Consider the following 14,145-nt stretch of genomic DNA (forward strand, 5'->3'; position numbering starts at 1 on the left):
CTGAATGTATTCCCACAGATGAACATACAAGTTCACATTAAGATTTATGAAGCACAATCATTTATAGCTCTGGTCTGGTACTATCAGCATGTTTTGACTATGGTAATAGGAAACAAGAGTGGGGTAGAGGGTGGCAGAGCATAGGTGTGTGCGTCTTGGATTTATGATTAATAACTAACTGCATATGCTTATCTATTATGTTTGATTATCTAAATAAAGCTAATGTAACTTAAATTGTTCTCAATGTCACCTACTTATATAATACTGTACATAGATGCAACATCATGGATAGTGAAAAAGGTGACATACCAGGGCAGACATAAAACCTCAAAAACCCTATTTTGGGATGGAAAATGTAACTCAAGTACAGTATTGAGGGAACTTAAGGCATCTGCATGATTTGGCTCTACATAAATGCATAGTTGTGTATCAGCAGCATAGAGGTGGAAATTGACATCTCTGATATCAAATAATGGAAGCATGTTTACAGTAAGAAAAGCAGGGGAGCAAGAGAGCTTCCATGTGCAACAGCAGCAGTTATAGCATGTTTCTCTGATACATGATCTCCAAGACAGATGATAAATGTCCTCCCTCCTGTAATAAGTTCTGAACCATGTAGCATGATTAAAAACACAACAAGCCAATGCATTTTTACATTTTAATTAAATTATCTGGTAAAAAAAAGAAGAAAAAGTTAAGAGTAACAAATAAAATTAAATCAGACATTTCCTCCCTCTAATGCAAGTTCTGATCTATGTAGCGGGATTAGAACACAACAAGCCAATGCATTTTAACATTTTAATGAAATTATCTGGTAAAAAACAAAGAAGAAAAAGGTAAGAGTAACAAATAAAATTAAATCAGACATTTCCTCCCTCTAATGCAAGTTCTGATGTATGTAGCGGGATTAGAACACAACAAGCCAATGCCTTTATACATTTTAATGAAATTATTTGGTTAAAATGAAGGTAGAGTGAGAAGTAAAATCAAATCAAAGTTAGGTACTGGACAGGTTCAAGTATCAGAAGCCTGCAGGGTTGTGGCCTTGGCGTCTCCTACCAGCCGGCAGCATGGGGAAATCCTCTGGCAGCAAGGCATGATCTCTGCAGGTGGGACAGGTACTCTGCTCCCTCAGCCAAGACCTTATGCACTGAAACACAAGAGCCAAGATCTTACACACCGCACAGAAACACAAATACCTTATACAGAGATGTGCGCTCACATGATGAAACTAGAACGACCACACCGCGGATATACTGTATGCTTCCGCCAACAAGTGAGCAGTCGACATCCATGTCTGTCCAGACTTTGATGTTTGAGCCAAATGTGAGGAAATTCCATCAAGGTGTTAATGAGATATCACGTTAACAAGCATGAAACCAGTGGTCGTGATGTCACAGTAACCTTGAACTTTGGACAGTTTTGTATGACAAAACTTAAATTAAGATTTCCTAAGGTCCCAGGTTTCTCTAACTTAGCAAATAGCATAGCTAGCAGGGAATAATTGACAATAGAGCTGGCCTCCATTTTCAGCCACAGGGGGAGTTAAATTGCTAGGAGTCCCTTGCTGCCAAAACAGAGCCCTGACATTGGCAGCCCAGTAGTAGTGCCCAAAGATTAGGCACTACTACTTTAGGGCCTAAACACTGGTAAGGCCAGACCCCCTTCAGACTTGGGTTTTTGCAGGTGAATTTGTGAAATTCTATGGTTCTTATAATTCCAGATGTAGGACAAAATTATGGAGTCCAGTTCTTTGAAAAAAGCTGATGTAAGAATGATGGGGAGGTTTTGACACAGAGGAACCTGGGAAGTGAAACCATCTTGACTGAGTTTATACGGCCAATCATGGACAAAGGGAGGATTTTCCAGTTTTCTATACATTGTTTAAGTCTTGAGACAAAATCACCAAAATTCAACTTAAATATTAATTTAGGATTTCTGGGTATGGTTAAGCCAAGATAGGTGAGGGGGTCCTTTGCTAATTTGAATGGGAGATTTTCCAGAAAACCGGGAGTGAATACATCAGAGAGCGGCATAAAGTCGCTCTTTGTCCAATTAATTGTGTATCCGGACAGCTTACCGAAGGAGGCGATTAATTCTAAGAGAGGGGGGATCGATATTTCTGAATTATGTAGATATAATATTACATCATCGGCTGATACGTGTCTCAATACCTCCGACCTTCAAGCCTGCACTTGGGTGACCACGTATTTTTAGGGCAAGGGGCTCGAGTGCGACGGTGAAGAGGGCCAGCGAAAGAGGGCAGCCCTGCTGAACCGAGCGAAGTAGCAGAAATCTGGTTGACTTGTCACCACTGGTTATAACCGAACATGTCGGATTAGCATATATGAGGTTTACCCAGGATATAAATGAATCGCCAAACCCGAATCTGTGAAGTGACTCGAACATAATAAGGCCACTCAACCTGATCAAACGCCTTCTGTGCGTCGAGTGATAAAATCGCTGCACCATTGGTCTTGCTATGATCTGTGTATATGGTGTTGAGGAGGCATCCAACATTAGAGAAAGATAACCTATTCGGGATAAACCCTGTCTGGTCAGGATGAATGATGGATGACAAATGCTTATTTAGCCTGGTAGCCAGCGTTTTGTTGATTACCGTAAATTCCGGACTATAAGCCGCGGCTTTTTTCCCGTTTTTTGGCCCCTGCGGCTTATATAACGGTGCGTCTTATCTATGGATTTTTTCAGAAAAAAAAAAAAAAAAAAAAAAATCTCTCTTTTTTAGCACTCTTTCTAACTATAAATCCACTTCTGTTTTAATTTCCTCTCTTGCCCTCTTTTCACCACACCGCGGACACTGTGTGCACTGTAAAAATAAACAACGGTGGTGTTGTGTTATGTTGTTTTGTTGAAATGTTGTAATACGGTAAATGGGAGCTTCCTCAAACAGCCATCTCTTCCCGACAATCCCCTCTGTGCGTGACCACTTACATATGGTAATTACGGTAAGCAAACGGCCACTCGGGCAACAACTCCCTCCCCCGACTACCAGGAGAAAATCACAAACTTCGGCGAATTCACACAAAGGAAGATCAAGGAATATTCACAACAAGACGAGCAGTAGAAGCAACACTCTCACTTACCATGGGGAAGGTACGCAGAAATTCACACGAGGCAGCTTTCAAGTTGAAAGCAGTCAATCTCGCATTAAAAGAGAGCAGCCGCCGATCAAACAGAGCAGCCGCGCGTAACCTGGGCAAAAGGGACTGTCCGTCCGGGGGAGAACTACTGAACAACTCCCTCCCGACTATCAGGAGAAAATCACAAACTTCGGCGAATTCACACAAAGGAAGATCACGGAATATTATAGGAGTGTGAAAACATCCACAATTACCAACGGGTTCCAAAACGCTGGACTGCTGCGGGATGAAGAGGATGACGCCACGGGGACTGCCCCCTAGTCCGATACCTCACGAGTCCGATACCTCACGAGTCCGACACCTCATGGTTTTGGGTTAGGGTCTGGGGGAGGTTAGGTTTAGGCGTGGGGGTGGGAGAGGTTAGGTTTTGGGTTAGGGTCTGGGGGATGTTAGGTTTAGGCGTGGGGGTGGGAGAGGTTAGGTTTTGGGTTAGGGTCTGGGGGAAGTTAGCCTCTTTTTTCGGACTCGTGAGGTGTCGGACTCGTGAGGTATCGGACTCGTGCCATGGCACCTGAAGGAGAGAGGAGAGTGGTTGACGAAGCCACCCTGAACCTGTTCGTTTCCGACACTGAAGATGAGGACTTTGGTGGTTTCAGTACGCAGGAAGAAGAGGAAGACGAGGATTAGTGACTTGACTTCTCTGGTTACAGGTTTGCTGCACATATACGGTAGCCTATTGTTGTGTGATTTTGTCTGGGGATTAGTGACCTGACTTTTGTTTTGTTTTGTTGAAATGTTAATAAATGGGAGCTTCCCCAAACAGCGATCTCTTTCCCGACATTCCTCTCTGTGCACGAACCCTTTCATATGGTAATTAAACATCAAAACACCCGCGGCTTATAGTCCGGTGCGGCTTATAGAAGAAAAAAATAGTCAATTTTGGTCCCGCGGCTTATACACCGGTGCGTCTTATAGTCCGGAATTTACGGTATCTTTCTGTCAAGAGTTCTGAAGAGCTATGGGTCTGTAGCTGCCCAGGTCTACCTCCTCCTTCCTTTTTCAAAATTAGGGAGATGTTGGCTTCATACAGTGTTTTAGGCAAGACATTGTCCTTCTGAGGAGTGGGGCAAGAATGTCACAGAATTTCTTGTAGAGTTTTTATTTTATTTAACCTTTATTTATCCATGTTAGCCTCATTGAGATTAATTATCTCTTTTTCAAGAGGGACCTGGCCAAGAAAAGCAGCATACAATTACACAAGTTGCAGACACCACAACAAACATCTCATAACATTACAACACTACATGGTACACACACACATTCAGTGATTCATAAAAGCAAGTTAAACTATGAAGAAAAAAAACAGTTGCAACTTTCACCGTCCTCCCTACCTTTAACCATTGTTTTAAAAACATTTAATGAGACCAGCTCCTGCAATTTCAGGTCCTTCTGGAGCTCATTCCATGCCGTCGGTGCTGAGAACTGAAACGCCTTTTTACCATACTCTGTACGAGCCCTTTTTACATTCAATAAAAAAAGGTTTTGTGAGCGTAAAGAGTAATTGTTGTTGCTCTGCTGGACAATGTATGTACACAAATAATTTGGGAGTTGTTTTAACACGTTCACTGCCAATGACGTATTAACACATTCACTGCCAGACGTTTTTTTTTTACTGTAGTTAGCTTCTGCCAGAGGTTTTTTTTTAGGATTCTGGCTCATCTTTCAAGACCCGAGGATTCTTTTCTGCTAAGATTTTGTGAACACACAATATCTCAAAAGAACTAATAGAATGTGTGCTTTCTCTGTCTAAAAGAGTTAGTTTGTAGAGTTAGTAGTTATGTAAGCATTAGCAGTTGAATACAGCATGGTTTCAGCGTCAGAAAAATTATTCAGAGATAAACGGCTTTTTGTGAAATTCGATAGAACAGTCACTTTAACCATTCATTTTTGGCATCAGTAAGAGTCAGACATCTAAACAATAGTTTTGAACAGTAATTTCCTCCATAACAGCAGGAAACCCCCCTCTGCTTCCAACTCCTCCCTCCGTGTGTGTTCTCCTCCTGCCTCCCTGGCTCTCCAGCGGGCGTGTCACAACGAAGTTGCTGCTGCCTGGCTGCTGCCTGTTTGCGCGGCCGCTGTTTGAGGAAGTCTGGGTGGACTCGCTCGTTTCGTGGAGTTTTGGTTGAGAGCTTTGATGCGATTCTGGTCATATTTATGCTGCGTGTTTCAAAGTGTGCATCCAATCTATTCTTGGAACCCCCCACCGTTGCCACCGCTGTGCATCAGCGCGAAAGTGAAAGCGTTTTCGCCATCAATTTTACAGTATGAGAACGGCTTCCTCACGCTTTTCCCTCCAGTTTTGGGTCGCCTCTTTCTACTGTGGAGAGACATGTCGCCACTCAGTGGGTCGGTAAAATAGATTATACACATTCAATACCTCCAATTCTGGTGTAGGAGACGTAAAAGGGTTAGATCAACGTCCCACCGTCAAAAAAAAAAAATCGATTTTTTTTGACGACTCAACTCGTCGTTGGCAGTGAACCGCTGGATTGTGTTTGACGACTCAACTCGTCGTTGGCAGTGAACGTGTTAATCCGTCAAAAAAAATCCAACGGTTGACTGCCAATGACATATTAACACATTGACTGCCAGCCCTTTTTTCAATGCTGTAGGTAGGTTCTGCCAGGTTTTTTTTTGAGGATTCTGGCTCATTTTACAAGAGCCGAGGATTCTTTTCTGCTAAGATTTTGTGAACACACAATATCTCAAAACAACTAATAGAATGTGTGCTTTCTCTGTCTAAAAGAGTTAGTTTGTAGAGTTAGTAGTTATGTAAGCATTAGCAGTTGAATACAGCATGGTTTCAGCGTGAGAAAAATTATTCCGAGATAAACGGCTTTTTGTGAAATTCGATAGAACAGTCACTTTAACCATTCATTTTTGGCATCAGTAAGACCTAAACAATAGTTTTGAACAGTAATTTCCTCCATAACAGCAGGAAACTCCCCTCTGCTTCCAACTCCTCCCTCCGTGGGCGTTCCTCTTGGCTGCAGCCAGCGGCCGTGTCACAAGCTTGTCACCAGTCTCACTGCTTTGCAGCTGCTGTGCGGCTGTGCCTGTCTGAGCGGCCGCTCTTTGAGGAAGTCTGGTTGGACTCGCTCGCTTCTTGGAGTTTTGGTTGAGAGCTTTGATCAAGCTTTTGCGATTCTGGTCATATTTATGCTGCGTGTTTCAAAGTGTGTTCCATCCGTGATCTATTATGCAAATTTGCAATCCCGCACTGCCAGCAATCAGCGCGAAAACGAAAGCGTTTTCGCCAATCCATTTTCATGAGAATGGCTTCGTCACACTGCTTTTTGCTTGCCTTCCTCCTTCCTTGTCGCCACTTAGTGGGTCGGTGGAATGGGTTGTACACACGTCCAATACTTATATAAGAGATGTAAAAGGGTTAGATGCACATCCCACCGTCAAAAAAAAAAAAAATTTTTTTTTTGACGTATTAATACGTCAATGGCAGTGAACCGCTGGATTTTTTTTGACGTATTAATACGTCAGTGGCAGTGAACGTGTTAATACGTCAAAAAAATGTTTTGTTTTTTTTTGACCGTGGGATGTGCATCTAACCCTTTTACATCTCTTATATCAATATTGGAGCCACCGAACATGTACAACCCATTCCACCGACCCACTAAGTGGCGACAGTGCTCTCCCAGACTAGAGGAAGGCAAGCAAAAAGCAGTGTGAGGAAGCCATTCTCATGAAAATGGATTGGCGAAAACGCTTTCGTTTTCGCGCTGATTGCTGGCGGTGCGGGATTGCAAATTTGCATAATAGATTACGGGTGGAACACACTTTGAAACACGCAGCATAAATAAGACCAGAATCGCAAAAGCTTCATCAAAGCTCTCAACCGAAACCACAAGAAACGAGCGAGCCCATCCAGACTTGCACAGCGGCTGCCAGCAGACAGGCAGCAGCAGCAGAAGCAGTGAGCCTGGTGACGCGAGGTTACAGCAGCAACAGAAACGAGCTTGTGACACGCCCGCTGCAGCCAAGAAGAACACACACGGAGGGAGGAGTTTGAAGGAGAGGGGTGTTTCCTGCTGTTATGGAGGAAATTACTGTTCAAAACTATTGTTTAGATGTCTGACGTCTTACTGATGCCAAAAATGAATGGTTAAAGTGACTGTTCTATCGAATTTCACAAAAAGCCGTTTATCTCAGAATAATTTTTCAGACGCTGAAACCATGCTGTATTCAACTGCTAATGCTTACATAACTACTAACTCTACAAACTAACTCTTTTAGACAGAGAAAGCACACATTCTATTAGTTCTTTTGAGATATTGTGTGTTCACAAAATCTTAGCAGAAAAGAATCCTCGGCTCTTGAAAGATGAGCCAGAATCCTCAAAAAAACCCTCTGGCAGAACCTACCTACAGTAAAAAAAAAACGGCTGGCAGTGAATGTGTTAATATCGCCTTGTAAATAATATACTGACTTATGGAGATAAATTACCATTTTAGGGAGTTTTACAGTGAACTTTACTCATCTAAGTGTGATGCTGCTCAGTCCGATCTGAATGACTTTCAGTTCAGCACCGAATCCATCCGGACCGGCTGCTTTGCCTGATGGGAACGATTCAATCGCGGAAGTTATTTCTTCCTATGTGAAATCAGTCAAAAAAGTCATTCTGATTGGACTGAGCAGCATCACACTTAGATGAGTAAAGTTCACTGTAAAACTCCCTAAAATGGTCATTTATCTCCATAAGTCAGTACACAGCCCAGCCGGCAGGAAAGTCTTGCGGGACTTGACGAGAGTTGGTGAAACTCACCCCGAATGAGGAAATGAGATCCCTGTAAAGAGTAATGGAAATAGCCCGGGGGTGAATAGCAGTCTGATGTTTCTTTAGGGGTCATATAATGACGATATGGGTAGAACACCGGAAGAAAACTGTCTATTTACATGGAGGAACAGCACGCTGCCATGTGGCCCCGACAGAGCGCATTCAAGGACTGGCTTGGAGTACTATTTCGATCACAACAACGCCTATGACGCTCCAAATCGCTGCGGAGAACACTGGGTGAGTCATCAGATAATAATTAATGTGAGGAGAGGGCTCCAGGTAAAAAAAAAAAAAAAAATCTCCTTTAATGGAGAGGATTGACCTGGAGGCCTGGGCACCTTTAAGCTGCCGCGACAGGAGCCCCTCGGGCTTATCTCCCAATTCAAATTGTTTTTGTCTCAACTTTAAGAGGAGTGTGTTTATTTGACTGACCAGGATGCAGTTGTATTCATATTTTAGCAATATCAATATCTTATTATAATCTTCAGAGGATTTTGAGACCTGGTATGTCGTTTCAAGGCAGGAAGAGCATTTTCAATCTATATTATCGATATTCTTCCAGTTTATCTCCGTTCTGTATCTTTCGAAACACACACAAAAAAACATTACACGTGCATTTACTTTATTTAATTGCCATTATTGCGAAGGTTATACCCGGAAGTTTTCGTTTTATACTGCCTGACTTGACGCTACTTGGAATTTGCGGTTCTGCCATTGAATCTTCACAACCAGACGCAACCAGATCCAGATACCCTACCTAGCGATGTCCAGTACTGGGAAGCGGGATGACCCTCGCCAGCGCCGCGGGAAGTAGGGGTGCTGCAGGTGCTGCAGCACCCCCTAGATTTTTTCCAAAAAAAAAAAAAAAAATTTTTTTTTTTCTTTTTTTACAAATGTAATTAAAAATATTTTGCAGTGCACTATGTTCCTTTCTTGTTTTAGAATGTTTCGGGAAATGAAAATGTAGCCTATTTAAATAGAATCATCAACAATAACAATCAAGGAAGTTACATGCTTGTAGGCTAGAGAAGAAGAAGACATTTGTGTTGAACCAACCAACAACCAATACGAATTGTTTAATCTGGCAATAAAGAAATGTGAACTTGACATGCTATTTTAATAGCCTACTCAAAAATGCACCTCCCACTATACAGCAAAGAGAGGAGTCAATGTTTATTGATATATGCCATTCAGATCAGAATAACTAGTCTAGTCATTAAGTTTGCTGATAATATTTCTATCATGTTAAGTCTGTGTCATGTTAACTGGTGTATTCAGAGCAAATAGGGAGATATAGAGCATTATCATCATGCTATATATCTCCCTCTTTGCTCTGAATGAGTGAGAAAAGGAGAAAATACTGAATAATTACATCACAACAGTATCCTAATGTTAATTTAAAATGAGATATTCCTCTAAATATGGCAAAAAAATGTAAAAAAAAAACGTCCAAATTTTTTGCGGGCCCCACCGAGAGTCCCTTCCTCCCAGCACCCCCTGCTTAAAATGACTTCCAGCGGCCCTGACCCTCGCGTCCAAAAATGCTTATTAAATGTGTGTGCTGTGCGAAGCAGACATGAAATCAGATCAGAGCCATGAGCCTTTCAATCCAGCAATCCAGCAACATGTTGGCTGTCGCACACGGAGCAGGTTTGAGCTGGCATGTGTTTTTTGCTCGCTCATTCACATCGACTATTTATATAATAATAATCTGTCATGAGCTCTGGAGGGGGGGGGGGGGGGGACCACTCCGCCCCTGTGTGTACCCTGACGGCTTGACTTACCTCCGGATAGGAGGAGGCTCCGCGGGAGCGCGCATGAGCCACATGCACACATTCACACATGACAGCCATCCGCATGGCCTCTAGATAACTCCTGAATTCCAAACATGTGTGAAAGCAGCTTATGTCTGTCTCTTCCGGTGTTTGTGAATACAGAGAAGCGTAACGTACTAGCGTAGTAGCCATAGCGACCGCCGAAAAAATGCAAACTTGGGATCATTCTCTGAGTCTCCTGTCTAACGAAAGAGTGTCTATCCCACACCCGTTGACAGTGGACACATGGGAAGATAATATGTGTAAATGGCCGAACGTAACTACAGGCAGGATTATAGCGTATTTTGAGGAATCAATGGCGGTGGACGGCAACGCAATGAACAATCTCAAAAGCTCCGAAGCGTACCAATATCTCCACAGCAACAAAGTAGGTCGGGTATGTTGTAACACTATGTATTTTATCAAATTACCCACAGTCAGGCTATCTCCCGTTGTGAATGAATATTACGGCTATTATTCCAGTGTTGTCATTAAGAGGCCGATTTCGCAGCAAGAATATTTAATTGGTCGGCACGTCGTTCTCGGTAAGGACGCTTTCGTTATTAAAACAGACAACATGCATGCATGCTCCTACTGTAGCCTATCCATCTGCATTTGCAGACACTCATGAACCCATATCTTCTGGACATTGCCTTGAATCTCCAGCAATAGCCTACGCACCTTAATCTCTCCCACTCCACACCTGGCACCTACGTCGTCGAGTCTCTTTTGCTTTTGACTGCGGCAGGCACGCTTCTGTTTCTTTCCTGCCGTCTTGCTGGCCTCGGCTGAAGTAGGCTACTTGTTGCATGATCTCGATTAAAAAAAGGACTGGCCTAGCAAGGGATGTCTGTTTTGACATTTCGGTTTCCTCCTGTGCGTTTCCTCACAGCGGGTCCAGCGCTGGCCGGCGGGACTGATGCTGCTTGTTGTGCGGCTTTTAAACGGCGCTCTACAGTAAAGAAAGCGTCTGCTATATTTTTCTTTTTCACCAACACTCAACATACAGGGGCCGGAAAAAATATGATGTAATAAGTCTCTATTTAAGTCGTAGGTTATTGGCAACATCACTTAGGCTGCTGTGGACGCAATGTGGACTTAACCGGAAGCCGGGGACATAGGCCAGCGCGGGGAAACTTGTCTATAAAATGTTTTAATTTGGTGGTGATATATTCTATGAATTTCACTTCAGCAAGTAAGGAGGGGTTGATTGATCTTTGTTTATTGACGTACATGTGGATTGTGTTGTTGATATGGAAATGGTCAATTTAACATGCACATTCATCATTATCCCGTCGGGGAAACCTGTACATGCATGATGGATTGATTGAAAAATGCCGGCGGCCACGGTGTGAAAAGGAACATTTAGCAGAGAGGGGAAGGGCGTAGGGGTGTCAAAATTAATTGTTTAATCGATGTGGACGTGTGAAACAAATCGAATCGTTGACAGATAATCGCTGAATTGTTTATATTTAAATTGATGTTGACATTCAGATTTTAAAGCATTTTCTAAGTAAAAAAAGGTTGATATTTATCTGACTGCTTGTATTAATTGATGAAAAAGTAGCCATGTCATGTGCAGTAATAATATAGAAAATTGAGGATGTGATACTTGGAGCTGCAATACTTTGAGCTGTATCAAGATGCATTGTGATGCATCGTGGAATCGAATCCAAGACGGATGAATCGTAATCGAATCGTGAGGCCAATGAAGATTCACAGCCCTAGAAGAGCGTGGTTCGCTTTTAACGTAAGACATACTGTCTGTGTTCGCCACCCTGTATCTGTCGCGGGTGAGGGGCGCAGGCGGAGTGCCCCAGTGATTGAACTAATGATGCGAGGACACGCTTTGCAAACAGTAATTTTAACATACAGAAAGTTAACACCTTAAAAAAGCCCCCGTCATCCCAATTCCAAGGGCAATTTCAGATTTTTTAGGGGCAAAAAGCCCTGAGCCCCCACTAATTTCTGACCTTGGGTCACAGTACCTTGAACGGTTGATGGTTATCACCCCAGGACAAAAGCATCACAGATTCTGGCTGCTATGTCATTATCCAGTGTTTTGTTTTATTAAATTTTTTACTCAGTCGTGTTTCAACCTCCAGTGTCTACCGCTTCTGCCAACGTTACATTGTGTTTTCAGCCTGAACTGCAATCTGCATCTGATCTGTGTCTCTCGTGCTCTCCCTGTGTGTCCGCTTTCACGCCACCACTCTCTATGGAGCAATGTGTTGTCTTATGGCACATCATTAGTGCCTATTACAACAACAAAAAAATATTTTATCAATTAACAAATCCAAGTCCTCGTCTCTAAATTCCGAATTTGAGTCCATGTCCGGGTCAACAGTGCTCATGTCCAAGTCAAGTCACCAGTCCTGAAAATGAGTCCAGGACCCGAGTACTACAATACTGCTTCCACTACTTTAAAACTAGCAGCAGGGGGCGCTCTGATAAGACGCTGTGGATCATGTAGGAACAAGGCAACATTCACTCCAGGCTCACCTCCTTATGGAAGCTGTGTCTGCACTCCAGCACACACACCTCATCTGGACTCATGTCGTCATGACAGATGATGCAGGGATCTTCTACGTTCAGCTGCAAGAGACATATAAAACACTTGATAGCAAAGACTTTTCATAACTTTAACCAATAGATCTAATTTGATTTTTGATTAGGACCTCTTTTAGCCCACCTGGGCTATTCTTCCAAGAATCCTCAAACATAAAAACATAATTTTAATAGATACAAACAGAACCAAACTAAAAACCCAACATTAGCCCCACACAGTGGGTATTTCATGGAGGCCATGGCCGCCGTTGCCCTGAGATCCCTAGGGCCACCTTGGCAGCTGTGTCCTGCTACCAACCTTCTACAGTCAGTTGCTTTAAAAGCCTCAGTGGTCTCTGTTTAATGTAGCCTATGCAAAGGTTGTGTAATTGGCTCTTTTTAACACACATTTCAGAACTAGAACGACCGCACCGCGGATATATGCCTCCACCAACAAGTGAGCAGTCGACATCCATGTCTGTCCAGACATGAAACCAGTGGTCGTGATGTCACAGTAACCTTGAACTTTGACCAACAAAATCTAATCACTTCATCCTTGCGTCCAAGTGGAGGTTTGAGGCCAATTTGATGAAATTCCGTCAAGGCGTTCCTGAGATATCGCGTTAACAAGCATGAAACAAGCGGTCGTGAGGTCACAGTGACCTTGAACTTTGACCACCAAAATCTAATTAGTTCATCCTTGAGTCCAAGTGGACATTTGAGGCAAATTCGAATAAATTCCATCAAGGCATTCCTGAGATATCGCGTTAACAAGCTTGAAAATGGCGTTCGTGAGGTCACAGTGACCTTGACCGTTGTACACCAAAATCTAATCAGTTCATCCTTGCATGCAAGTCAACGTTTGCACCAAATTGGATGAAATTTCGTCAAGGCGTTCCTGAGGTATCGCGTTAATGAACTTGGGAATGGTGTTCGTGAGGTCACAGTGACCTTGAACTTCGACCAAATTTCGGCAAATTTGATGAAATTCCAGGCCATACATAGCTCTTGGTTTCTTCGTATCATGTACCATTGACATAAGCCTTTTGAGTTTATGTTATGAGTTGTACGTTATACACAGTGAACCACCCTAGATTACTATGCACTTCAGTCACTGGGGTGTCATACGCACATCTCAAGACAATTCCAGCAGCCTTCTGTGCTTTTTGAAGCAGATACTGACTATGATCAAACCAGACCATGCAGATCAGGTGGGGTAATATGGTGTCTGCTCCTTTTGGCGTTGGGAATGGCGTCCATTAGGGGGCTTCTTTACCCCGCCCTCTTCAATCTTTATATGAATGATCTCTCTGTACAGCTCAGCAGCTGCCGAACGGGATATGTGATTGGTAACACCATTGTAAATCACTATGTATGCCAATGATTTGGTCATCCTGTCTCTGAGTAGCAATGGTTTCCAACAGTTGCTGAATATCTGTTCTGACTATGGAGGTCGTTTTGATGTGAAATACAATGCTAAAAAGAGTGTCACTATGATCTGCAGAACAAGAGGTGATAAGGATCTTTCTTTTCCTTCTTTTTATCTGTCTGGGCAGGTGCTGGCAGTTTGCTGTAGAACTAAATATTTGGGTCATATTATAACTGATCAAATGAGTGATGATGATGACGACATGTACAGACAGAGGCGTGTACTATATGCTCAAGCTAACATGCTGAGGAAGAAGTTTTATTTTTGCTCAGATGTTGTAAAGGTAAACCTGTTTAGAGCCTACTGTACTCATCTCTATACTGCACCCCTGTGGGTCAAGTTTAAGCAGGCTAGCATTCAAAAGCTCCAGGTTGCTTATAATAACTGCCCGAGGATCCTTCT

At 42.9% G+C, this 14,145-nt stretch overlaps 1 protein-coding gene across 3 annotated transcripts in view; it reads right to left on the minus strand.

Annotated features, from left to right (window-relative positions):
* Positions 1–654: 654 nt before the first annotated feature.
* ttc3 (tetratricopeptide repeat domain 3) overlaps positions 655–14,145 on the minus strand; it is a 109,418-nt gene continuing 95,927 nt past the window's right edge. For all 3 annotated transcript variants that reach the window (XM_083656827.1, XM_083656828.1, XM_083656826.1), the window contains exons 44-45: positions 12,270–12,362; positions 655–1,150 (exon numbers count right to left, since the gene is read on the minus strand). In XM_083656827.1, the coding sequence (XP_083512953.1) occupies positions 1,022–1,150; positions 12,270–12,362 (222 nt within the window). In that variant the 3' untranslated portion in view covers positions 655–1,021. The remainder of the gene's footprint in view (positions 1,151–12,269; positions 12,363–14,145) is intronic.

The sequence above is a fragment of the Poromitra crassiceps genome, assembly GCF_964638095.1.
Source record: "Poromitra crassiceps genome assembly, chromosome: 1".
In the NCBI taxonomy this organism is placed as follows: domain Eukaryota; kingdom Metazoa; phylum Chordata; class Actinopteri; order Beryciformes; family Melamphaidae; genus Poromitra; species Poromitra crassiceps.